The 27,842-nt window shown below is 37.8% G+C and overlaps 1 protein-coding gene across 4 annotated transcripts; it reads right to left on the bottom strand.

Annotated features, from left to right (window-relative positions):
- Nucleotides 1-356: 356 nt before the first annotated feature.
- On the bottom strand, nt 357-27,512 carry arhgap27l (Rho GTPase activating protein 27, like). Of its 4 annotated transcripts, none has more exons than XM_079868236.1 (19): nt 27,208-27,512; nt 20,482-21,388; nt 10,525-10,998; nt 9,786-9,998; nt 9,210-9,290; nt 8,957-9,070; nt 8,538-8,624; nt 8,130-8,192; nt 7,653-7,717; nt 5,309-5,396; nt 4,487-4,588; nt 3,967-4,065; nt 3,788-3,875; nt 3,574-3,696; nt 3,291-3,389; nt 2,845-2,922; nt 2,219-2,353; nt 1,840-1,945; nt 357-1,731 (listed from the first exon to the last, which is right to left on the bottom strand). In XM_079868236.1, the coding sequence occupies exons 2-19, from the start codon at nt 21,322-21,324 to the stop codon at nt 1,557-1,559; spliced, it is 3,033 nt and encodes a 1,010-aa protein (XP_079724362.1). In that variant the 5' UTR covers nt 21,325-21,388; nt 27,208-27,512; the 3' UTR covers nt 357-1,556. The 4 variants fall into 4 exon arrangements, with proteins under 4 accessions (XP_079724362.1, XP_079724361.1, XP_079724363.1 ...); XM_079868235.1 differs by having other exon boundaries at nt 358-1,731; nt 7,653-7,720; XM_079868237.1 differs by lacking the exon at nt 8,130-8,192 and having other exon boundaries at nt 358-1,731; nt 7,653-7,720.
- Nucleotides 27,513-27,842: the final 330 nt, after the last annotated feature.

The following is a 27,842-nucleotide window of genomic DNA, read 5'->3' as shown; positions in this document are numbered from 1 at the left end:
GAGGGCCAAACCTGAAACAAACTAGATTCATAATTTATTTCCCAATGAGAAAATAATTAAAATTTAGTTTCTATTCAGTTTCTCTTTCTATGCATTATATGTAAGAATAATTCTTTTACAACTGGACTATTTAAGACTATAATTTAGTCCATAAAAATACTAAATAATTATAAACAATCATAGATAGTGTAGTGCAGGAAAATATAGTATAATGCAGTGTGATGCGTTTTTTTTTTTAAATCTTAATCACACATTTTTGACAATTAAAAAAGTACATAATCTTGTTTAAATTAACAAACGGGTTATTAAATGCTTGAAAATATCTCAGGGAACAATAAACAAAGACAGGAAACCAAAGAGTGAAAATGAAGGCACCATATTTATTTATAATTTCTCACATTGCATTGATATATAGTCCAGTGATAATATCTGTTCACTATCTTAAATTGATGTACATACTTTTCATCCGACTTGCAAAATTTGTATTGTATATGCACTCTTTTAATACTAATAACATTTCTTTCTTATATCTTTGCTATATTTCCTAGATTTCAGTAATTACCAGTGTAAAAACTATGCACATATTTGCATAAAATTAAATATGGTTAATCTGTTTTATTTACAGAATAGTTATCTCTGTAATGAAATGAAATTGCCAATTATTTCTTAACCATACTTTTATATAAACAACATATGTATAATATGTACAGCTTTAGTCTACATTACTGCATAATGTTCCATTGTTCATATTCGTTTTCATACGTCTGTACATTGCACTGTCAGCATTTTATAAACACGTTTGATCTTAAAGAGTAAAGACAGTGAAAATGTTAGTCAGTATACAGTTTCTTTTCAGTCTCCTTAGCAATAAATTTCATTGGCCTAGAGCTTCCTCCACATTGGTGATCAAGCACTTTAAAACCCAAGATCTTCTTTCAGAGAAAAATTACAAATCAAGCAAATGTCCATACTTTTGTTGAGGACCTTTACTTGTTCATTCAACATCTGGAAAAACCTTTTCACAGGAAAAACTTCGTTTGTTTGGCTAATTCAAAAATGTTGATGTTCCACAGGAACTGTTTTGGATGAGTAGCAATAATATACAGTACATTATTCAGTAACAAGTACAAGTATGTGCTCTGCTTGTCTAATATCTTCAAAGCAATTGTTGCAAGTTATTTCTTATTGAGAACTCCACAACGGTCTCATCTCAAACATAAAACCATGACAAATTAGAATTTGTCTTTCTTTATAAGATCTGTTTGATCATATCGGCTGATGGTCCCTTCGGCTTTTTGTTCTCTTGATTTTGGCGGTACCAAAAACACAGATTGCATTCAAGAACAAGGCAGTTTTGAGGTGCAGATCCTCTTGATGTTTCACAGGGCACTTATTGGTTGAGACGTTTTGATTGGTTCTAATAAAAAAAAAGAAATATTGAATGGGACAGTCAATATCCAATCAGTGGACAGAAAACAGTCAGTAACCTTGTTCATTTCTCTGGAAAGATGATGGGAACGACAGAAGATGTGCTGATGTATTATCATTTTGTAATTTCATTTGGTTTTGAAGAGGTCATTGAACTCGTTGAGGATGAGCTCCACAATCTGGTTCTGAAAGACCATGTGCATGGTGATGTTGGACTCCTCCTGCGGTCTCAGCAACGTTGGGCCGAACACGATGGCCATACTTTGGACAGACATGCGGTTCTGCTCACCATGGTCAATTACTCTGAAAGATGGGTAAATGGATTTAGTACTTCAACAGACAAAACCAACATATGTGACAAAGATGCTCATCATACTACATTAAAACGGAGCAAAAAAAAGAGGTCCATACTTTCGGAGATGTTTGAAGAGAACCTCCATGGTGTCGTGGTTGGGTAAAGGCAAGTTTCTCACCAGATCTCGTATATACGACACTTTCTGGCTGTAGTCACTCATTTCTAGAAAACAAGTACAATTCTTGATTTTTATCCCACTGAATTGTATTTATAGATATAAGAATCGTGAATCACACATTTCAGAGTCCATGCAGACATTTAGTAAAGAATCATACCAAATCAAATCGCTGTCAAAGCAAACATACTGTACATCCATGTCAAAAATATATTATTTTTAATATCTAACAAACTCTGTTTAAAAAAAAATAAAAAAAATCAACGGATTTATTAGGTACACCATTCATTTGTTCTCTAAAACAGGACAGTTACACTCACGGATGGCTGCGATGAACCTATCAAAAAAGCTGAATGGGAAAAGAGGCTCAGGAAGTTCACGTAGGAAAAGCTTCAAAGCTCCTGTGATCACATGGATCTCTTCCCACTGCCCGTCCTCCAGATCCAGATCATCTTCTACAGAGAGAAAGGCAAATGCAGTTTTGTATCGTCAATAAAACAAACTTTTTTTGAAAATAAGAAATCATTGTTTGAAGGAGATCTCGCATTAAGTTATTATGATTTTACAGCATTAACAATTTATATTTATAATACATTTTTTAGAGTAGAAAAGTTACAGTACAATGACAAAACCATTGAAAACAAACCCTCACTGGTTTGTAAGAAAACTATGTAAGCTCTTTCAATTTGACATTTGATGAAATTCAAAAAAAAAAATTGTCCTGGTGAGAAAGTTTTAAAAACAATGTTTAAATAAAATTCAGAATAAAATCTTTTACTATAGCTATAGCAGTAGTGGTGTTTTGTTCATTTCCAGAGTGGTCTATAAATTCACTGTGATATAGTGAACAACTCAATCCATAATGGTGGATGTGTACAGTGAAACGGTTTAAACACAATAAAAGTAATTGCGGTGATCATTCATGATGTGTCTAGTTCTTGTTTACCATGATCAGCTTTAAATCGCAGCTTCTGGATGACAGCCAGGTTCCCGCTCACTCTGTAGATCCCATCTATACTGAGACCTGCACCACACAAACAGACACTGACACTTTAGATGACTTTTCTTAAGGCCCGTTCACACCAAGCACGATAATTATATTATATCTTTTTGTTTATTAGAAGCATGCTGCAGTTTTGTTGTCCACCGCTTTAAATGCTCAAGGAAGAATTCTGATTGGCTGTCAATGCTTTCATCATTTATCAGATGGAAATAAATAGTTGTGAGAGTGATTCCAATTATATTGTTTCTCTGTTCTGTCATCGTTATAGTAGACGTTCTTTTACATTTAGAACGATTTTTAAAACGATTTCTTTATCGTTATATTTAACGTCCTGGGTGTGACCAGGCCTTAACTCAAACTCGTTATCAAATGGCAAAATGATTGCTTACCCCTTTTCTCAATAGATCTGATACATTTTTCCATAAACTTGGGCACGGTTGTGTTTTCCCGATGACAGAGGGTATCTATGTGGCAGCCAAACACATTCTCTGTAAACAAAGGAACAAATTGCAAGTTAAAATCAGTAAACAGGAAGTGAATATAAGATAAGAACCAGTCCATTACAGTCAATTTCTCATGGATATCTGCTTGAATTCTTTGAAACAGGGTCATGTATGGACTGAACAGTGTCATTGATTAAATTCACGTTGAAAGGCAAAAGTTGATACTAACCTTTGATGTAGCCCTTCTCTTTGACTGACTGTAAGGTGGGACGCCTCTGGAGGAACTTGCGTAGCTTGGTACGGACACGGCCCTGTTCTGTGTCTATGCTACTTGCTGAACTCAGTCTTGTTGCTATAAGAAGAATAAGTGAAAACTCAAAGATGCTGAATTGAGTCATTGATAACAGTTATGTATGTGATGTGCATCTGATTCAGTTTCTCACATTCAGTCTTCTTCTCTTTATCTGCCAGCAATGGAGATTTTTCTGGGATCTCTTCCACTTCATCCTCTGAGTAATGGCCATGGTCATGCTGTGAAAGATCACAACATATTTTCAACATGTGAGGGGGGTAGAAAAACCTTGTGTTATACTGTATGTGGCCAGCATGGGGCAGCACTCACCAGCAGTCTGATAGTGTCCAAAATGATCTTGTGCCAGTCATGTATGATGCTGTCTGTGTCATACTGTATCAGATACTCAGAGCCGTGACGCGTCTTGAGCTGCTCAGTGACATGGACAGTATTACAGGCTTTAATATTAGAAATATGGACTGTATATGCCTACAAGAAAATCTCTAAAGGGCAAAAGTCAACCATTATTGCCAGCAATCAATATTAAAGCTATAAATTAACATATTTGTGCATAAGATAACATACTTCTAGGCTTTACCACACCTTAAACTGCAACACAGGTTCATAATAGTGCAGGAGTTATAACAGCATTTGTGTTTTATTGCCAAAACAAAGGTCACAGTCACACTTGCCTATGACTAAACTGATGACAATGGAAGAGATTTGAATTCAGAGAAACTATTCAGGAAACTTCAGTCATAATTCTAGGAAAAGCAATGTAATAAATTTCACAGGATGCAAGTCCTTTGTTTATTGATTTTCAGAGACTGTACTGAGTCACTGTGATTACCTCTAAAACATTCTTCTTGCTTGACTTTTCTTTAGATGCCCATGACAAAGTTGCTCCTTTCAGTTCCACCGTGAACTCTGGGACAATCTGATTGGACTTGGTCTGCAGGAGACAAACCAATGGCAATCAGTTTATATGAAAGTAGCTTTCTTTAGTAAACTTAATCAAAGATAACATTTCAATTTATTATTAAAGGGATAGTTCACCCAAAAATAACCCTCAGGTTGTTCCAAACCTGTATTCATTTCTTTCTTCTGTTGAACACAAAAAGATATTTTGAAGAATGTTGGTAACCAGACAGTTTGATTTCCATAGTTGTTGTTTTTTTTCCTACTATGGAAGTCAATGGCTACTGTCAACTGTCTGGTTACCAACATTCTCCAAAATATCTTCTTTTGTGTTCAACAGAAGAAAGAAATGAATACAGATTTGGTGCAACACGAGGGTAAATAAATGATGTCAAAATGTTCATTTTTGGGTGAACTATTCCTTTAAAGCAGTGGTTCTCAACTCCAGTCCTCGGGACCCGCTGCTCTGCACATTTTGTATGTCTCCCTTATTTAACACACCTGAATCAGATCATCAGCTCGTTAAGAGAGACTCCATGAACTGAACTGAGTGTGTCAGATAAGAGAGACATACAAAATGTGCAGAGCAACGGGTCCCGAGGACTGGAGTTGAGAACCACTGCTTTAAATGATCATCTTTTAAAAGATTTAAAGATGATGGCAAAGGTAATCTGGATTTAAAAATACAGGATAAAAATGAGCATGTAGAATTACATATAATCCTAAATAACCTCAAATATAAATATAAACTTACAGACATCCCAGCAGGTGTAAATTTAGGGTCTTTGTGGAAAGTGAGTATGCCATCATGGAGAACGGTCCACGACTGCGCCCAATTCTTCCTGCACAGACAGCAGCAGGATTTCAACATTACAGAGCAGAGAGACTTGTTGAAAAAACACATTAACTGGGCCCTGGAGATATATCTACCAGCAGAGTTCAGATCCAACACACCTGTCTATAATTATCAAGTGCTCCAGGGCCCAGTTGTTCAAAAAGTTCAGAATGATCTGGATTTGGAAATCCCATGTTTTGCTATCCAGAATTTTTCTGTTTAAACTATTTTAAAATCCTCTTATGATTCTGCCAATGCAATTTACAATAGTGATTAAAAAAAACACTAATTTTTGTTTAATATTTACAGCTGTTTGTGGCACAATAATCTCTTTTTTATTTTTTACTTTACTTTTGTAGGCTTCCGTAAGGCTTAATAGGTTGCCTAATGTCTACTTCTAATGAATTACTTTAACAGTTAAACTAATCAAGAGCAAAATAAAAAAAAATACGTGTGTGTAATAGGTTCCCAAATGAAGACGGTGATAATGCAGATTCAAATAAATAGAGGATTTATTCCAAACTTGATAACAAGCCAACGTAGGTGACAGTGTGCACTTCACACAAACAATAACCGACAAGGGATACAACAGAACAGGAAGTATAAATACACAAGCAGACTAAACAAGGAACGGCTGACAAGACTTAACTGAATGGAAACCATAGAGACTAATGAGAACAGGTGGAGACAAGACAGAACATAATTGTGACAGTGTGTATACAACATTTGACCAGTATTAACGTTTTATTACATATTTGTTCCTGAAATCCACCCTTCTGCTTGGATCAGTATAATCCTGATTTTATTGGATCAAAGGTATCCAATCTTACTAAAAAGTTTTGAACAACACAAACTGATGGTTTGATCAAGATCAAAACCAGGATTGGATTTTGTGATCTAATCTGATTTTAGAAATTTTCTTTTGAACAACCCATTTTCAAGATTTGATCCGATACGATTACTTTCAAACAACTGGGCCCTGAAGATCTTAATTAGCTGGTTCAGTTGTGTTTGATCAATGTTGGAGCTGAATTTTGCAGAAAGGTAGATCTCCAAGAAAAGGATTGCCCTAAGGTAAAACATAAAAACTAAGGTTATGTTTACACGACAATGTACTAAAACCGAAAGTTCTTCCTTGTTTTTCGCGTACAGACGACAACGTTGTCAAAAACGATCCCCGTTCACACAGATCCACGAAAACGACTAAAAACGCTGTATTATTCATGCCAGGCCAGTAGTTGGCGATGTCACTTTGTAAAGAAACACTACGCGCCTATAGACTGAACGCGTAATACCAGGGGGGCAGGGTTTGATATTTTATTGAAGATTCCCCGGGCGCCGCCATTGATTAGCAGACCATCGCCTGCTGTTAGCATTCCATTGACTCCCATTCATTTTGGCGTCACTTTGACAGCGAATAACTTTACATCTGAGGCGTTTAAAGACTCCATTTGTCCATTATTTATTTCTAAAGAAACACGAAAACGTATAAAAGGCTCCATTACCTTGTATCTTACGTTATGGCCCCGTAGAAGCAGTTTTTGTAAAAATAGGCTAACGATTGCGTCATAACCACGCAACTCTCTGTCGCACAGTAGAGAGATTACCGTATGGACAGGAGGAGAAGCTTGCGGGCAATCGGGGGGACGTGGAGGCAAAATGACAAAGTAATTAATCAGAATACTTAGCAAAAGTTGCTCCTGCTCCTAGCTCATGGACAGCCCCTACTCACGCTCTCTGTCTCTGCAAGTTTCGGAAGGGAATGATTCAGATTTCTCTTGGCACAGCTACTAGAAGACAGACAGGTTGCTCACGTCACATCTACGTCGTCAAGCTCAGTTTGAGTCTGCGCAGTACGCTCGACCCCCAGGAAGTGTGTGCTTCTAACTGACTTCACTTGTCTCCGTTGAAACCTATGGGCTCGCTGTGTCCATTTCTTTTACTGTCTATGCGTAATACGCACGCACATGACTTCACCATTTTCACAGATTCACGTGTTTTGTAGTTTACATGGAGACAATAACAGTATCGTTACAAAAACTCGCACTTTGAAACCAGTTTTCAAAAGTTTGCGTTTTCAGCCGCCCAAAACACAGTTGTCATGTAAATGAACTAAAAGGTTTTCCATTTTTAGTTGAAAACGGTGTCGTGTAAACGGCCCCTAAACCGATGACTGATTTACATGCTTTTTTTCCCATTAATACTTAGGTGAAGTATGACTACTGTTTAACCACAGAAAAAAGCTGTTAATTCAAGGCCCCACCTCAGCCTCTTTCCATTCTCAGCGACTTTGGTCTTGTTGAGAATCCCAGCCTTCTCCAGAGATGACTGCTGAACGCAAAAGACAAGGGGTTGTTTGTCAGATTAAACATTAATAAATCAAACCAAGGACAAACATAAACCATTTGTTCATTATATAATGACAAGTGAAGTAAACAAGAACTACATTTCAGAGCTTAGAGATTTGATGGTAAATTTAGTTTGATGTGAGTGCAACAGTTGTTAAAAAAAGTGTGTGTTAGTTCAGTTCTGTCCGTAGAATGTTTAATGAGTAATGATAGAATATCATGCCACAAAACAACATGATCTACAGCTACTGATGAATGACAAACATTTAAAAGCCAAGCGAGACCATCAGAGAACGAGCAGTGATGTTAGTTTTTGTCTAATGCATGACATGTTAGTTTTGTACCCCAGTGCAGACAACTTAAAAGGCCTAATAAACAAGCTCAGGACGCACATGATGAGAATGTGAATCTGTGCTTTGACTGGACAGGTTTCTCCGCCGTCTTAACTTTTTATCCTTGAGAAAGGAAACAAAATTAGGGGTTCTCACAAATCTTTTTTTTAAAACTATACTGAATATTTTTTTATAAACAACATATCTAACCAACTAAATCCGCACATCAGAAAATCGTTTACTTGAGATTTAAAAACACCTTTTTTTATTAACATGACCTTAAACGACTGGTCAAAATCGGTTTAAGATATTGTATGCAAATGCATTCAGTTAGAGGAACATGAATTAGAGCAAAATTACAAAAAAATTAGAATGAGACTGTTACACATGAATGAGTTTTGGGGAACTAAATGACATGAGTGATTAGCTCCAATGAGAGTTGGAAATAACAGAGGTCACGTTACATACGTAATGCTGCGATTCTGGTGAATTCCCTGTGCTGGATGCATCACTGGCGTTGTCAGAGGCGATCCGCCTGTGTGAGGGGGAAAATTTCTGATGGAGGAAATGAAGAGAAATAAAAATAAATGAATATTAGGTGGTGGAAAGAGGTGCGGATCGGGTACCAGATGTTTCCTTCCTTCCTGTTGTGGTCCCTGTGATGTCAGCTGCAGAAAATAGCTGAGAAAGAAAAGTCTGACACGAGAGAGAACAGACTTTGAGGGCATCCCTCACACAATTTGATGAGACATTTTGGCTTATGTGTAGCTGTATCTGACTGACCTCTCTAAGGGTTTATAAGTCAGATAAATGTTAACTATTTAAAAAGCAAAGGATAAAAAGAGTCAAAGAATTGTGTATATCTTGAAAAGAGAGCTGACACTCACCAGGTCTTCCTGAGACATGTTGAACAGGGCCGTTAATCTCCAGTTGTTCAAAACAGGTTGAGCATCTTGGTCTAGTCCGTTTCCATTCACTGGCTGACCGGACGGGACTGAAGCCTTCACAAAGAGTCAATAAAGGTCTTATGAGTATATACAGAGTTCAGGGCGAGACATGCATTTGTATAGAATATAAAATGTTTTCGATTTAACAAAGACAAAAAAAATTGTGACAAATTAAACAAAATCATACACAGACCTCTGGAAGGGTCCACTGACGTTTAGACCCCCCTTTTAAGTAGTAAAACAACTTTCCCTTGTCATCCTTAGACTGGATCCACTGCAATTGGGAGACAAATATATTAGTCAGTCATTTTGTGAAACACATTTCTGTTTTCTTTAAGTTTTTTTAAGCCATTTATTTTTAAAGACTTGACCTGGCCACAAAATGATTTGGACTCCAATAAAATGATTTGAGCTTATTTGATGTGGTGATATAGGTCAGCTACAGAAGTCAAATCTTTCACAAAGTTCAACACTTATTTTCCCCATGATTTTCTACCAAATTAGGGCAGAAAATGTGAAGAAGAAAAAAATTCAGTTTGATACATTTGCAATATGTCCTCAGTATGTTGCCATGTGTTGTTGCAGTATCATGAAGGCACCAAAAGGAGGCACTAATACACACAAAACATTAGTCATAATTCTGCTGGGTTTTTTTTTACGGTGACATTATAACGACAAAGGAAATATATAAATTAAATATAGTTTTTTTAGTAGTTTAGTAGTGTATGATCATTGTAGTAATACAATAATTCTGATAAGCCCTCATCACCTGTTCATGAGTGAGTTCATTTGTGTAGACATTTTTTCCATCGGCCCCTACAGAGTGAGTCCAGCCCAGATGGACATCTTTACGTCCGTCCATAACAGCCCTAGGGATGATGGCATGCTTGATTTGGTGCAAATGAAAATCTTTAGGGAGTTGAAGTGAAATAAGGGAATCTTCACGCTGATTCGCTGGGTAGTCCTCATCTGGAAGAGGTGGCTGAGGATGCAAAAAATGAAAAAAGATGAACAGACAGACAGAGAAAGATAGACAGACAGACAGAACTATACATGTATAATACTTTAATTGTAATTTAATACTACTTTAATTTAATAATACTTTAAATTGTAATTTATTCCTGAAGCAAAGCTGAATTTTTAGCATCATTACTCCAGTCTTCAGTCACATGATCCTTCAGAAATCATTCTAATATGATGATTTGAAACATTTATGTATTCCCAAGAAACATTTATTGTTATCAATGTTGAAAACAGTTGTGCTGCTTAACATGTTTGTATAAACCGGGATACATTTGATCAGGATTCTTTGATGAATATAAAGTTCAAAAGAACAGCATCTATTGGAAATAGAAATATTTTGTAACATTATAAATGTCTTAACTGCCAGTTTTAAAGACATTTTAATTGAAGACATTTTAATTGAATACATCCTTGCTGAATACAAGATTAATTTCGTAATTTTTTTTTAAACTTTAAAATGGTATTGTAGATAGAGATGATCTTACCGGTTCATCCGCCTCATTGCCATGACTCTGTGCCACGTCCGTGGATGACGGAGGTGGAGATTGCTCCGGGGCAGTCCAAGAGGTTTGCTTCAAAGCGTGATTATAATAATAATGTCTCCCAGTGGTCTCATCCAAAAGCTTCTCCCAGTCAGAGCCCAGCGAGTGAGCTGAGGATGGGGAGGACACAGGCATGGAGGACGTCACAGACTCCATACCAGCTCCTGGGTTAGGGCTACGGGGATCAGACCAACTGCTCTCTCCTGTGGAAGGGTGGTAGTAGTACTCCTTACCGCTGTCGTGGTCAGTATGGACCTGCCATCCGGCCGAGCTGGGCGAGTATGCGGAGTCTGGGCCGGGACTGAGGGCGATGCCGGGTGAGGAACAGTTGGAGGCAGAGGAGTTTGAAGGGCGAGGAACGGTCTTCTTCAGGTCAGTAACGTTTGCATACACTGCAGTGGTGGGGTCATTCTCAGTCTGGGGGGGAGAGAGGACATGTTTTAGGTATGATGGCTGCTTTTACAAGACTAAATCTCATCTAAAGATGAAAAAATATATATAGTCATCATCTACTGACCTTCATGGTTGCATTACATATTTAAATGAATTGAAGTCACTGAATTATAAGGAGATGCCAAAAGCAAAAAATTGAATTTCAGTCAGAAAAATGTTCCATGTACTACTTTGGAAGGTCCAAAATAATGAGTTTAACATAGTTTGACTTTAGTAGCAAAGATTGAAAGCATTACCCTTAACATTTCATTGGACTTTTCTAATTTGGTGGTGTACATAAGCAGTGGAAACCATTTAAAAAGTTAACTGGTAAACTTTTATACATTTGAAACCACATCCCATGGAACACAACACTAACATGACATCATGTCAAAGTGAGGAGTGTATCCAGGGCCTAAAATTAACACTTGCCAAGCACCAGATGTGAGTAAAAATTGACGTTGGTGAGTATACTGTATGAAACATTGTGAATCACCAGTTGGTCGGTAACTTTTTCATGAATTCTTCTAAATATGCAATGCTGGGAGAACATGAATGACGCTTGGGACAGTTGACAAGTCAGTGCTGCATCATCACGGAAGTTTAAGCTTAGCCAATTTAAATATTTAAGTGCAAGAAGCTCAATTCATTACTCGCGCCCTGTTTGGAACGTTTTGTGTGTGCACACATCCGAAGCACCCCCAGAAAGCCGAGTCTCGACAGCAGGCAAATAATGAAATGAGCTCTCTTTCATGTCGTCTTGCACTTCAACAGACAAATTCACACAAAAAAAAGTAAGTATCCTAGTAAACATAGTCAGTTATGTCTTAAGTGAACGTAAACAGTTGAGAAAGACAACACGTGTAACAGTATATTGGATCCTTGCATTAGGCTGCCTTTGCATGATACCATGCTAAACTCGTAAATACGAGTTTCCAAGTTAAAAATTGGACTTGAATGCCGAAGTTGTATTTACTGGGAAGTTCGGGAATAATTGTGATACCCAAGTTTAGGAGTTGGGCGTGCCATAAACTTCAAAAATGGTGGAGGGAAGACCGATTGCGGCTGTGACTGGTATTCTTCATTAGTGTTTTTTTGTTTTTGTTTTCACAACAGCTACAATCACCTGGTCTTGTAATGAAACTGCATACATATATGAATAATCATTTGAACCATATTGTACAGCGAAAATAGCCTGTATTTAACCAAAATTCCAGAATCATCAGCAAGCTGTCTAGATAGCGTGGTGGATGTTTATATTGTTGTCAATGAATGGGATGCTTAATATCATTTTGGCTTTAATAAGGTTTTCCCAAAAATAGGCAAGCGTAAACCTGGTGTCCTCCACGGTTACTGTTCTTTCGAACAACAAAGCACTTGAATGCAACGAGCTCATAAACACTACCTCAGAAGTGGTAAGTAGGAAATTTCTAATAGCACATGAAGGCTGCATTAGTTAATTTATATTAGTTAGGCTAGTAGTTTTAGCTGTGGTATTGAAATTGGAATAGAGAATTGTGATTTTTCACTGGTATCTAAACTGGTTTCACTGGTCATAACTGCCTTTTTTTGCAAAAATCGGTTTAATGGCCAGTAAAAAATATTTTTGGCCGGTAAATTTTCTTAAGTCAGCGTCCATTGGCAGGTGTGGCAAAAAATTAGCTTTAGGCCCCGAGTGTATCTGTCTATATCCCTTGCAAGAACTTCCATTATTTCATCCCAATAGATCTATCAATAGAAACCTGATGAAAACAAAGAGCTATGGGGAGAAAATCCTGCTGGAACCACTCCCTCGATTCAGGAAAGACACAAAGACGTTTATGTGGAATCAAATATCTCGCCAGCTTTCATCTTTAGGCCTTCACTTTTTCTCCTGTTATGGAGAGCTTCAATCAAACAGAACACGTCTTTGCACTTAAATGGAAAGTTTGACCAAAACATTTTATATTATTCACCTCATCTTGCTTAAAACATTTAGAGTTATAAAAGAAAATAGACTAGACTTGTATGGACAATTTAAAGTATGTATACTTGAGAGTCGTAATCATGATTTGTTTGGGGGAAAAGCAGCCTGGACATTCTGCTATAGCCAACTCCTAAAACTCCAACTTCAAAAAATGGCATCATATGCATTTGAAACATCATGAGGGGTGAGGATATGACCATTTCAGTTTGAGTTAGAACTATCATAGCATGGCTGCAGACTTTTGACCCGCACACCTGTGAAACCTCACTTGAATCCACAATGTGAGGTCTGATAAACATCAACATCAGGCCTTCTTAATATAAGCCAGTGTTTGTTTAGTCCAAGTGAAAGTTTCTCTGGAAACCATGTCCTTTCAAAATTTGGATGCATCCAGATAATGTGTTTTCCAAAGCACAGCACACTCTCTGGGGAAGGGAAGCCAAGATCAAAACAGAACAACGGGCAGAGGTTTTCCGCTGCACGATGGACATTTGAGAAGAGCTTGATACACACATAATGGTGGAGTGTGGACAACGGCCAATATAACTGCCAGATACTGTCAAATTAATCAACTCTGTCTCTGTGTGACACCTAGAAGAAATGTTTATAATGCAGTAAACAGAGCAACTTTTTAGCTTTATCATGTTCACTTAACGTCATGCAATGTGACTGAGTACAATAATTCATGTATTAATCGCTTAATTAACATAGTCATTAAATTGCATGTTCATTTTAAAATAATTTTGTTTTGAAATAATTTTACATGCACGTTAAACTGCAGTACACAGCTCTCGCTGCTTAAAATTTCATACAAACTGCTAAAATAAAGCTGTAAAAAACAAATGCAAGAACAAGCTATGTAACCTTTCACATTATATTCTCATATTCAAATAAACAGTAAAAATCAATCTGCAAATATCTTATCAAGTGCAAGTAATGGATTTGCATTATCTACAATTCAAATTCTGGTGTTCCATGCAGGCTATATATTGTCATCCAAAATCTCTTTTATGATTTGGAAATAACAATTACAATTTATTTATGGGTTTAGTTCAAAGCATCAAAACAAAAGTAAATCATTTGACCATGCGTCACCTCTTCTCTAGCAGTAACAAACTTTGAGAAGAATATCTTTATCTGGTAAACAACAGCTTCTTTTAAGCAGACAATAGTAGTCTCACAAGCACTGACGTAATCAGTGTGTTCACCATATCCTGCATATCTAACACACAAAACCCATCAGCTTCACAATGCTACCTTGTGTTTACCGCTTACCTTACGAAACCTCAGAAAGGTCTGCAGTCTGGGCATAAGCGTATGGCAAGCCTTACGGATCACCTCTTTCACTTCCATCCGAATGGTTATCAAAATAAAATTCCTCTCAGAAAAAAAGGCACCTCAAGACTCAATAAGCGGAGCAATTCCAGTAGGGTCCTGTCACCATTGGTGCTCGGGCCCTAATTACTGTGTTCAGACCACATATGAAAGGAGCGAGAGTTTCAAAACACCACAAAATCTGGAAACGCTTTTCCGCCGAACTACAGCTCAGCTCAGTACATTATCAGCATGTATACAGCGAGCAGAGATTCACAGAAATTGTGAATTAACATCAGGCTTTAGGGGAAGGGCACATCAGATTATTTGACAGGAAAGCTAAAGGGGATCTCCTGAGGGTCCAACACGCATGTTTGAGTGCACATACAAACACAGAAAGCTCAAATGGGAACACAAACTAACTGCTGTGGGTGGAGGGACTATCATTTCCTCTTGAGGTGGAGTAATGCTAATTAAAATAAACAAACAATCATATAGGCTCAGCAAACATCCTGTGATCTGTCAAAAGGTTACATGGACAACAATCAACCGTTTGAAGTAAAACCAAAGCTATAAATGCAGATTTAACGTTTTAACGTTTCAAGTACGCTTTAGTGTATGCAAAGCCCCGTCATTCCAATAGAGGAAGTAGTGCTTCCAAACTGAAATCACAAATTTAGTCTCTCCCATTACTTCCTCTTTCCTATGTGCAACAAACTGGGTGAGACAGACTTCTGGTGTAATCAAATCAAGCGGTAAGAGATCACAGGCTGTGTTTTGTCATTCAAATAAAACCTCAAAAGCCTGATTTCACTTTAAAGATGGCCCTATGGATCTGTATCAGCATTGCAATCAGAATCATCCAGTTAACAAACAGTGAGAACAGGCCAGATTTAACTCAACTCACAAACTATTACTACTGTTCATATTAGGGATGTTTTAAACCCCTAACTCAAGGTATACATGATGTAAGGTATGGCTTGAGGAGAGGTGGTATAACTTATCTATTGTCCAAAAATATCATGGGCTTACACTGAATGAGGGATCTGAGCAATTTCTGTGATAGTGTGGTGGGATGTTTTGCACAGGCAAGCAATGTACTAGTTTTATTCAAAGAAAAATAGTCTACTAGCATTGGTGTCAAGGAAACTGAATTTGAGTTTGTTTGTTAGTTTTTGTGCCATCTCGTTTTGACTTCACACTGACACACACAGGCCAATAAAGTGTTGAAGGGTTCAAGGAGGACAACAGTCCACATTAACTGTTACTGCATTACAATTGTGTTGTTTACATTCATGTTTTAGAGGAAAAAACTAATCTGTAATAACTAACACTGATTTTTTTTTTTTTAATCCCTCAGGTTACAGGTAAACATATTTCATTTCAATAACCCATGAACTATTGTCAACATATAGTACACTGCTGAAAATCAATGTTCACTAAGTAGGATGTTTGGTTAATCATTTATGTTTCCTAAAGTCTCAGAATAGTCTTATGACGTGACATTCCAGCAGTTCTTCCTTTTGCAACAAAACAATAACAGAAACCAGGAATCAAACAAAGTCCATATCTATTAAACTGCTGATCACTTAGGTCTTACTAAAAGCAAATATATGAATAAAAGTAATGGAATTCATGCCAAACCAGATGACACAACTATTAGTCACCAAAGAAATCACGTGGACACTGATTCATTAGGTCAGATAAATTTGTGAGTGGTGACTCCCTGTCAAAGTTTAAACGCAGGTAAATAATAATTATCTAAAGTTTTGAGGACACAAAGGTAAACTTGATAACATTTGCATACATCTAAGAATTTTTGGCTTAATCATGTTGTAACTGCAATCATATCCAAAAGAGGCAGCAACTTCTGAGTAAACCCCAAAACAAGGGCTTTAAATAAACAATCTGCACAAATATTATCAATCAATGAAATCCTGATTTACATCTTATCACTGCAGTTCAGAGAGAAAGTAGCCTTACCTGCTCATAATAGCTCCACTCAAGCGAGAAGGCAAAACAGGACGGTCAATGAGTTTGTGTGTGTAAGTGTGAGAGACAAAAAGAAATGACCGAGCAGAGGGAAAAGACGCAATAATTCTCAAAGAAAAAAATATAAAAAAAGAGAAAATAAGTTTTTTAGTAGCTTCAGAATGTGCACACCACAACAAGCTGCTCTTTTATGCTGGCTGTTGTTGAGTCACCTTAAAGGTAAAGCACACTACTAACTGGGGTCTACAAAAGCTCTCAAGCTTTTTTGCAATCATTTTAGATAAATACTACAGCTTTCTTTTAAATATCAATATTGTGTAGGCGTAGGTTTAAACCAAACTAATAATTTTAACCTGGAAATAGACAGCTTTAGTATTTACATTAATCAATGATGAATAATGATAATTGATTATCCTATCTGATAAAAAAAAAAAAAACAAAAAAAAAAACATTATATAAATACACTGACACAGCATGGTAATCATTTAACAGCAATATGTCCACGTTCATAGTAAAACAAGGCGTGGACCTAAAGTCCACTTTTTATTTGTATCCGTAAATTTCCAATTAAAAAAAAAAAAAAAAAAAAAAAAAAAGGTATTAGGGCATAGGCTGCATACAACAATGTACTGTGAAAAGCACAACACAAACAAAAACTGACAATATCCCATAGGTTATACACTAGCTCCAGTGGAGTCTCGCGAACGCTCGGTAACGAAGCCGTCTAAAAACCGCGCGAATCAGTTAAGTTCTACCTTATAGTATTAGGTATAATAATACCTGTATTTGATTCGGACGGTTTCGATGAATCTCACCTGTTTCTCCTAGCAGAGAGTCAAGTCCGCCTCCCTGGAGCCAGCGGCGCCCGTGCAGGTAAACTACCACACAACAAGTTGAAGGGAGCGTCGAGTCGACCCACCTTCGTTTTTTTAACTCTTTCTCTACCACACTTACAGCGTTTTATGGTTTACACGGGCAGATACGAATAATAGCCTACTTGCGGTGTAAAACGAAAGTGGTGTATCCTTTAGCCTATACGTTTATTCCCACATTTAGCTCTTCGCAGTTTACCGGCCATCTGTCACGTTCAGGTTCAGAGGAGAGGACACGGTTTGCTGGGGCTTCACAGTGCCTGTGGTGTGGGTTAGGGTGGGAGCTGTTCTTAACTTGTTTGGGTTTTAAGCTGTAAAATGAGATTTGGAGGCCTTCAGGAAGAACTCCTCCTTTGTTTTGTAAACGTGCTGGTGGCTGAGGGGCATTTTAGCAGGAATGGACCAGCTGTCATCTGTTCTCATGGTTGTTGCCATAGACAAATAATAGAGCTACAATTGCCTAGCCTACACATAGCTAATAGCAGTAAAAGTGAGCCTATAGTGATTACAAATGTATGTGTATTCCTCAATACCTGAAATGAGCTCATGGACATTCTTAAAATATGGTGACAACCATGTACCTTGACTTTGCAGTCATTGAAGAGACATTTTAAGTGTTTAACATAATCCACCTTATTTTTCTGGTATTTGTAATTGTAATGTCATGTGTCTGGCTTTCTGTGTCATTTGCTTTCAAGTTATTTACAAAACAGCTCATTGTGCTGTTTGATATTGCAAATGGTATTTCTTACCGTATTATTTTAATAGGCCTATGTCTTAATTATAAACATGCTGGTTTGTAGCACAAACAGTTTTACAGTTTTCTTTGATATATTCTTCTCGTTATTTTCCTATAGCAGCTAATAAATCAAAAGTCTTGCACATTCACAGAAAACACCTTACTTCCGCGTTGAAAAATAAGGTGGATAGAAGCATGAAGTCGTCTGAGGACCTTCAGAACCGAAGCTTCACACAGTACTGGTTTTGTGTGAAACATTCGTCATGTACACTGATGTAGACAGACTAACAATGGCTTTGAAACCTGATACAGGTGCACTGAGAGCTCCACTCCCGCTGTGCCTCTCCCCTTCTTTCCAAACAAATTCCAAGCTATTCCCAAACAAGAATGGAAACGACACTCACTGAATTAATTTATGTCTTGTGATATTTAATGAAAGGACGAAAAAAGATGTGGGGAAAAAAGTGCACTTTGTTGGCACTGTATAACTCAAATTCTTTGGAATGAGGTAAAGTTCAGAGAAACTGAGAACATGAGAGTGAACTTTCCCTGGAATTTTGTAAAAATGCTTTGTGGTGAAACTGAAATGAATATGAACATTTTATATAAATATATATTCTTAGAAAGTTATTTCTTTAAAAAGTAAGCCAAAAGCTCTTTCGCTCTCACTCTCCATCTCTCTCTCTCTCCTCCCTCCTAGTTTCAATGTTTCAGTGGCTTTTTGATAAAGTTATTTGAATTACCAAAGTAACAGAGAATGAGACAATGAGAACAAAAACCTTTCTCTTTCATACTCAGTCTTTATCTCTCTCTCTCTCTCCCTGCCTTGCTTTTTGCCAAATTTCAGTGATCTTCAGGATCATTTACTGTTTTTGAAACGGAGAAGCTGAAAGCATCTGTGCTAACAATAGCAACCTTGCAGCTACAGATCCCAAGATCTGTGTTAACAGTGTCACAGGAGATGAACATATTCCCTTTAAAATGCAAAAAGCTAAATTATACTTTTTTACTGTACTGTTAGGAATATTGTCTAATAAAATATTAGGAATATTGTCTCATTATATTTCAGGTATGATTTTGACTGAAACATTACCTGCTAGAAGTGAGATGCCTCACTACATAAAATAAAACCGAACCCTGTTGTGACATGCCCTGTAGCTCTTATTATTAACTGAACTCAAAACTCTAAAATTTGTTCACGCACATGAAAAAAAAAAGGGATGGGCGCCCTTACAACCTGTAAAGAGACACGAGTAAGTGCATTACATAGTGAATGCGAACAGAAAAAGAAAATGAATTTGGAATGTTTTCTTCGGAGACAGTTTGTCAGTTAACAGGGTCGGGACTATCATTGGATATTATTATGCACACATGATGCATGAAGGCATATGAAGGTTTTTTATTGGATGAGAGTGTCTATAGATTGTCTTTCAAATGATACAAATTAGAAGCTTTACTTCACTATATCCATCCCTCGCTATAGGAAAGGCTGTAATATCCTGTTCTGATGTCATGTAGGAAGGCCTTATTGTGAAGCGGCTCTCCTTTATTTCCCGTTGTTTTCTGTGCTTTATTTCATCTGGCTCCAAAACAGCTGAGTAACTACTTCTTTAGTGGACAAAATGTCCCATTGATGGTGACTTGATCGCATCAAGATCATGGCTGTCTCAATGTTCTGTATGATTTGGGGTAATGCTGAAACTGTACTGTAGCCTACACTTAATGCTAGCATCCTTGAGCTTGGAAAAGGTGCTATATAAATTAAACTTATTGTTATTATTATTATTATTATTATTATTATTATTATTATCATTCAAAACTCGATTCTTAACGGGAAAAAAACATGTACTACACTTTATGCAGCATGCCAACATCGCCTCCCTGTGGCCCTTTTTGATAACATGGCCAAACATTTCCTTTGATACACACTGCCTGTTCTACTGATTTTCCTCATAAGGATTTATGCTCTGTTGCTTAACAGTCCTGCCAAGCTGAAATACTCTGGTCAAAAGTCATTATGTAATCAAATACAACACTTATTTTGTTCTACAATAGATACGGATCAAAAATATATGTAATATGAAGATGCTCCATTCAAGCTAACTTTTCTCTTAGAAAGATAAAAAACAGAAACTTGAAATAAGTATATGTGAAAGGCAATGCTGTCAATGTGCTCAAAAGATTGTTCACATTTTTCAAATCTACCTGTACAGAAATAGGTCACTGTTATTTAAGTAACTGTCTAAAGTGAAATTTTGAAAGGAAACCAATGCCACAAGAGGATTCTTGTGAAAACATGCATTCTTATTTCTATTTACTAGCGCGATAAAGGCTGTTACCTGCATGGCATATATGGTCTTCAAACTTTTTTTAACTTTACGTTAATTTGACTTAATTTAAAATGACACTTATTGCAGTTATATGAATTTGAATTAATTTCGATCCTGCATCCTTAAATATGAATTGTTAATTCTACATTCTGTTTCCTCAATTTAAATTCTGGAAAGGAATACAAATCTAAAAGACATTATCAATTCAATTCTGAATGGGGCACAACACTTATAAACAAACAGTTAAAACTGTACCTTTATTGTTGGAGGTGAGCATGAAGAGTTGGTCTGAGGGTTTGGCAATCCATCAGGTGCTTTCTCAGTCAGTGACAACAGGTCTAGATTCAGGTCCGATATGGATTCATAAATATTCTCAGAGTCTGGTGATGGCAGTGGTTCTGAACTGGAACTTTCACTTTCAGGCTCTATTGGGGATTCCAGCTCTGGAGACTTCCTGTGAGGCCTGGTCTCATTTAGGTTCTTGATGACAGGGAGCTCCACAGGTTTGGCAGGGGTGGGTCTATGCAGGGGGTCGGCTGGGCTGAAGCTGGGAACTCTGAACTTATCAGTCACTGTTTCAGCTGGAGCAGTGCGAGAGCCGAACAGCAGATTGGTAGCTTGACTCATCCTCTTCTTCTGCTGTGAAGAATCTGAGGCAGAAACCGTGTTCAGGGAGAGGAGAGAATCTGAAGGTCTGCCATGTTTGTAAGAAGGGGGCTCATGCAAATCCAAAGGAACACCAAATGTCGACATGCGGTTTTCTGTCTTGTAATTCCCTTTGGAGCGAAGTTTAATTGTCACCTCATCTGGTTTGCGTATCTCTGTGAGGTCAGGCACCGCAGGCCTCACATCAGGGGCTGGAGGCTCTCTTAAGTCCAGAGGTGAAGGGATGTTGGGTGGAAGCTCTTTTACATAATTAGCAGGGATGTAAAATGGCTTGGCTCGTTCATCTTTGCGCACATGCCACCAATGATCGTTTGTTTTGTCCAGGAGGATGTAGCGCTCGTTGGGTTTAATGGACACCATGTGGCCATCCCGGCCCTCATATTCATATTCAAACTCCACCAATACTAGGCCCACACTGTGTAAGGACGTCATCTTTCCCGTCTCACCTTACCCTTTAAGGGAATCAAGCTGGAATCAAGGCTCAGGAAAGGCCCTCCTGTGGGTAGAAAACAAATGAGAGGATTATAAAAAGCAGTTTGAGCACAAGACACAGATCTCATATCTGAGTCATAAGCAAAGAGCACATGCTCTACAAGTGTAAAAACAACAGCACTTTCGCTGAACTTTCTACTGGTCCAGCTGTTCAGGAATTGCCCAACAAGCCTGAGTGAGATAGATCATACTACTCCTTACCCCATTTTTTTTTACTGAAATAGGTAGACATAACAAGGTGCAGTCACTACAAATTCTGCAATGCATTCCGCAGTAAAGGCAAGCACAGTATTTCATTTTATCACACAGGACCACATTCCAAGAGCTCTTGATCATTTTAAGCTGACAGTGGAGATCTCTAAACTACTCCTTTTGTCAACAGCTGATGTTTAACTTAAGAGGATTTAAGGCAGGCAACTGTGAGGTAGTGCTCTGATCTGGACCAGTAACTGAGGTTAAATGCCATCGTTCTGATCAATGACCTGAAGCAATCAATCTAGTGTGGCCTCCACAGCCACTCAAGTAAGATTAGAGCACCCCCTTTTTTGCAATGCTCTTGTAGTTTAAATAAACAGGATAAGATTGTAGAAAATTGCTTAATTTACTAATCAGGCCTGCATTTCCAAAAAGCATCGTAAGCGTAAGTAGATTGTAGAACCATTGCCCCCAATGGTCTCTAAAATGATCAACTTAGCTCACAATGCTTTTGAGAAACGTAGCCCAGATCATTCGGATTACTATATATATATATATATATATATATATATACACACACAATAGTCAACATTTGAAGTGGATCAGAACCTTTAATCAACCTTTCAAAACAATACCTGTTCTTGTCAGGACAACTTTGATGAACTTTTTTGAACCACTACTTTTTTCATACTACTGTATATATATGTTTATAAAATTATATTGATTGACAGTTCATCTTGTTTACTCAGTCCTCAAAGAGATTCACCCTTGACGCATCCGTGGTTTTTGTTTGCTAAGCATCCTCTATCGCTTGTTAATCTTTTGTATGTGGTTTGACTCTGCCTGTAAAGGAAAGGAAGTTGACTATTATACGAGGACAGATAACAGCATAGTGTCACTATAGTCAAGGTGCTCTTTTGATTGAGCTGCCAGCAAATTATGTAGAAATTCATCTGAGACATTAATGTACAGACAAAGGAAATGATGTTATTGTCATTCTAAGGAACACTGGCTACCTTTACATGCACAACTTTTGTTTCAATCGGAACGAATGAAAATTAATTTGAACGTAGTGTTTACATGAATGCTAAACATGTGATTGGGTTGATGTGAGCGTTTATATGTCACAAGCTTCAAATCGGTATATCATTTTTTACATGCGCACACTGCACAAATATACAGTTTCTGGCTGTTTGCGCATAACTATTCTCCTACATTGGTTCTGTAAGCCTGGAAGCTTACGCTGCTATTTTGAACCAATAATCTGAACAAAAGGCAGTTGAAGGATGACGTGTATAATTCAAATATTTATCTGGCTCCAATATAATTAATCTGACTCCATTAAAGTTGTTGTTATTCTTTAACCTCTTATTCTTTAAAGGTCTTTCTTAGAACTGATAGGAAAACGTAGGATTTAACCTGAACGTTTAGATAACGAAAGTTATAACCACTTTGCTTTCAGCATAATCAGTGCTAAAAGATTCTCAAAGCCTTTAAAGCAGGCAAAGTTAAGTTACATTTAAATATACGGACAGTAGAATGGAACAACATACTGTATAGAAAACTTAGTTGTAACAAATAGCCTAATGCACTGTCGTGCAGAAGAGGCCGTAAAAGCCTTTCTTGTAGTATGAGGTTACGCACCGTTGTGCGGGAGTGGCAGAGTTAAAGCCTTTCTCCTAGATCAACAGTTACCTTTCCTTCTTATACCCTGAGCAAAGCATTGTTAAACATGAGTGGAATACCAGCACCAAAACCGACCGACAGGAAACCAAAAGATGAGGCAAATGGGTGGTGATCAAGAGGGGGAGAAGAACATTAACATATTCTCCTCAATGTATGTTTAAGTAATAGTACCTAGATTGTACAGTAGGATACTTTAATATCTCTATTAAGTTCACCACCATTCATTTCAGTTTATAAGCTGTCCGATGAGACCAAACATGGCATAGTTACATATTAGAACACACTAGTAAGTAAACAGTATGTCCTGTGAGGTAAATGGTACAGACGTGTCATTGAGGTGCAAACGACTCTGTTTCTCCCGACAGAACCATCCTGTGCCTAGAGTGCCCGACAGTCCTCAATCAGCATATTGATGAAATCCCTTGCACTAGATAGGCATTAGCATACTGTAATGATGAAGGCCATTGTGCCACGTTTAATTCACATGTATACCTTTAAAAGGATTTCTGAAGTACTAGGGCAGTAAAGAGTTCTGCCCATATTTGCTCAGCTCTACCATTCTTTATTTGTTTTAAACAGCAGACTTAATATTTATCCATTTCTGGTCATAATTTGGAGTAAAAGAGCATATGAACCGTTGTGATCGAAGTTTCATTTGGACCGAACTCAATCGGATCGATTTAAGGTGTTTACATATGAAGGCTTTTCAGTCCAATTGAGCCGTCAATCCGATTAGCCTACTAACGGATCATTAGGTTGCATGTAAACGTAGCCAGTGATTGATCTAATTGCTAAAGCACTGGAGAGGTGATGCATTTTTTCCAATTCTAAGGCAAATGTTACATTGCCGCACCTTTGTTTGTTTTTTATTAACTAATGACCACTGTTTCACTTGATCTTTTAAAATTTTGGTTTTCGCCGTGGCACTTTTTAATAGACTTAGGCTACTTCCCCTTGCTGAGAACGAGAGAGGAAGACTGGGTTGCATTGTCAGCAACACACATTAGCTTTCTACTGATTTGAGATGTGTGTGTGTGTTCTGGTTATGGCAATATATATATACGTATATTTAAGTACATTTGATAACTTCAGTGCTTGCCAGGAGCCACTGAAAATGTCAATCCCTCACACCCAGTGTGCCTTGATCTTTGTAAACATCTAGTAGCTGTCTGAAGCTGTCAAAAGTAAGCAAGCTTGCTTCAGTCAAAAAATTCTCCAAGGATCTTATATGTAGTCCTTTTATGTCTAACCACAGCACTCTAAACCACAAAGCACATGTGCTCTGGGACTATTTTCATTAGATAAGCAGCATTTTTAGACAGTATCTGGTCAAAATTTACAGTATTTAAAAGGGTGTCTCTTTAGAATTTCTTGTCACATCTGATGTTTTTATTTTATGAGAGTGAGTGAAAGAGCCTGCTGTCATGAGACGTGGTGTTTTTAAGTTTAAAAAGCTTTTAAGTTTTAGATAGTTTGGTAAATTTGTATTTAGTTTATTTATTTCATTATAATTAATAAATGAACCGGTGAATCAGAGTGGAAGAACACTTATTTTCCCAGAATGTGTTACCTTTCTGCAATTCAGTAAATTTCTCCTCATGTAATTCAAATTACAACTTCCTGTCAGGGATGGCTAAATAAATTCATATTCCAACTCCTCAACTGAAAGGAAGCCTATTCTTCAATTATGAATTTACAATGCCTGAGAAACTCTCAAAAGCAATTCATTTGTGTGATATGTAAAAACACCCATGTAGACTACAGAAGTCTTCATCAGCCTCTTGCCAAAACAACATCAGCTGCTGTTTTTTAACAAGTCAAGACATGCCTCCCGAGAGACAAACGAGACAAAGAACGCCACCCTTGTACACTTGAAAAAGCTAACCAAGAGAGAGTTTGTAGACACCCAGCAGTCCTTCCTTAAATGGGGAAGTAAATGATAGGCCAGAACACCTTCTCGATTTATAAACCAGGGGGTGGCAATGGATCGAGAGGAGGCCTTGTGGTCTACCAAAGGAGCACATTGCACAATCCAAGGAGGGAGTGGCCAAAAGCACTGCTATACATTTGATTCTGAGAATATATCTTCTTCATACTGATATGCTGTCATACCAACTTGGATCTCAGACTGGATACTTAATGTACTTCACAAACAGTTCACCTTGGAAGGGGAGAGCCAGAACCTGTTTCACAACTTTTGAGCCTGGAGTTGAACAGCAGCAAAGCAAAAATGACAGAAACATCAATGTGTGATTCATCATGTTGGAGCAGTTTAAAAAGAAATCACCTTGGAATCTGCACAAGCTGTCTTTGGGGGGGGAGGGGTGTCCTTCCAGTTGAAAATGGCTTTTAGTGTAGAACAATTGGAGGAGGCCGTTCCCATTTAGACAGTGTTTAAACACGGAAACTCCTTGTTTTTCTCTAGCCTGACTTGCTTTGACCTTGCTGTGCTGTCTGGATCTCTCACAGGATGTTCATTGCAGGGGGGAAAATGGTTCCCTATGTGATGTGTTCACTCACCCTGCAGCACCCGGTCATTTTTAGAATTAGATTTAGGGCTGTCCTAACACTTCATATGTTCCCCTGCCACATGTCAGTCCAAGGTCTCAACATCCTAATTTTGTTTTAAATTGTCTTTTTCTTTGTCAGGTACGGAACATAAAAATACAAGAACAAAAAATATTAAAAGCTATTGTCTTCCCATCTTCTTCCTTGTTACATTTTTGAGAGTGTGCCAGAGACTGTGTACATGCAATATAAAAAAAAAAAGAATTAAGGAACCAAATAGTTCACATAGCTTTGTTTATTAAACGGTAACTTGTTATTTGTTGAAAATGATCAAATCTAATTTGTGCATGTGTGCATTCAAACATGCACCAGGTTTGATGTCAATAATCTCCAACTTCATGGCGTACATGAATTGTAATATAAATGCAATGTGAGGTGAAAGTTTTGGCGGATGTGATTTTCAGCAATTAACAACTTTGGTCGGTTCATCATGCAGAGCTACTGTATAACTTCAGAAGACTTGGAATTTAGTGCTCCTTTCATATGGACTACTTTCTGTCTAACATAGCCTTTTATGCTACGTGAAAGAAAGAACATTTTACAAGGTGAGTAAATGACAGAATTTTCATTTTTTTTAAAGTTAACCAGTAAGCCAAACTCAGATGTGTACAGAAAAAATGCTTGCAATTCAAGATTCTAAGCAAAACCTGCTGTGCTTTCAGATTTGAACCCAACCAAAGCAGTGGCCTCACAAAGTCAGAGGTGTTATTTTGAGGTGTGCACACAGCGAAGACCTGAGGCAGAACTGAGATTGGAATGGGCCATGCACCTCGGATAGCTGTACCAGATCTGTGGTGTTCCAGTTTTTTCCCTCCACACCCACACCCACCAGCCCAGTCACCTCAGGAATGCAGAAAGAGCACTCTCACTCTGTGAAGTCTACGCACTAAATGGTACATACAGCCTGCATACAAAATGTTTCTTCTTATCTTTCTTAACAGGTTCCATTGAGCTTATGAAGCTGAATTACTAAGGTCGGAGAACGATGAGATCCAAAGACACTGAATGACAACGTTTCGCACATCACAATTTCACCTATCAGCTTGACAGCCTCAGTTGATCGACGTGCCAATGACACAAAACAAAACTCTTATAATTATAACAGATTTGAGGATGTAAAACTCAACGCCAGAAATCAAGTGCTCTGATTTTTTTGGTCTCACATCACAGCGTAAGAAGGCATACTCTTTGTAAACTGCAACAAGTTGCTGTTTATGTGGGCAGACAGCTGTTTGTCACGCAACAAGCCAGAAACAGAAAATAAGGAAGGTAGCTGTTATAGGTAACTCGAACAGATTTAAAAAATAAAAATGCGACCTACCTTAAGAATGAATACAAAGTACATCTAAAATAAGCAAATTCATAGAAGATTACCTGCTGAGGCAGGATCGGAACACCATCTTCTCCACACCTTTGTTTCCTACTCTTCTTGTTCAAGTTAAATTTGTAGGATCCGTCTCCTGTTTTTCTTCGTCTTCAAATCTCTTTTCCTTTCTTAGAAGCTCACTCCGCTTAATATCTTAGACGGCACCGGTCTTTTGCCGCCACCGCTTTGACGTTCCACCTCTGACAGTTGTTGCTCAGGGCCAGTGTGTGTGTGTCTGTATGCTTGTATGTGGGTGGGTGTGTATACACGCTAGTGCTTTGTGCCAGTTTCAGCTTGCCTGCCTCCTCTGTCTGCATTCATTTCCTGTTCCAGCACACATCACAACTTCAGAAGATTCAGACAGTTAGCAACAGGAAGAGAGAGATGAGGGTATGGTTCAACTGAATCAGAGAGAAAAGCCTTGTAATGCGTAACCAAATGTTATTCCACAACAGCAATAAAGCATTACTCTGACAAGATGATGTTCCTTATTAAATAGATGTTCTGCAATGTTACTATGTGTTTCAAGCTGTGTTGTGCCTCATCAACAAATCAGGTCAATGGAAAGTTGGTGGGTGAAATCAATCAACAAAGCAGTAGACAGGAACACATGACTGAGACTACAACTGACAGGATGTTTTAA

This window comes from Squalius cephalus (assembly GCF_949319135.1).
Source record: "Squalius cephalus genome assembly, chromosome: 1".
NCBI lineage: Eukaryota > Metazoa > Chordata > Actinopteri > Cypriniformes > Leuciscidae > Squalius > Squalius cephalus.
Note: the sequence above shows the minus strand (reverse complement) of the source record. Positions and strands in the feature narration are given on the sequence as shown.

Bases quoted from the DNA above. Each gene is read 5' to 3' on its own strand.
- arhgap27l (XM_079868235.1), bottom strand. From the start codon at position 21,324: ATGACGTCCTTACACAGTGTGGGCCTAGTATTGGTGGAGTTTGAATAT. The intron at 7,721-8,129 runs GTGCGTCCTGAG...TTTTGCGTTCAG, and splicing joins CAGATTCACATTCTCATCAT to CAGTCATCTCTGGAGAAGGC. The intron at 2,354-2,844 runs GTAAACAAGAAC...TTCTCTCTGTAG, and splicing joins GCGATTTAAAGCTGATCATG to AAGATGATCTGGATCTGGAG.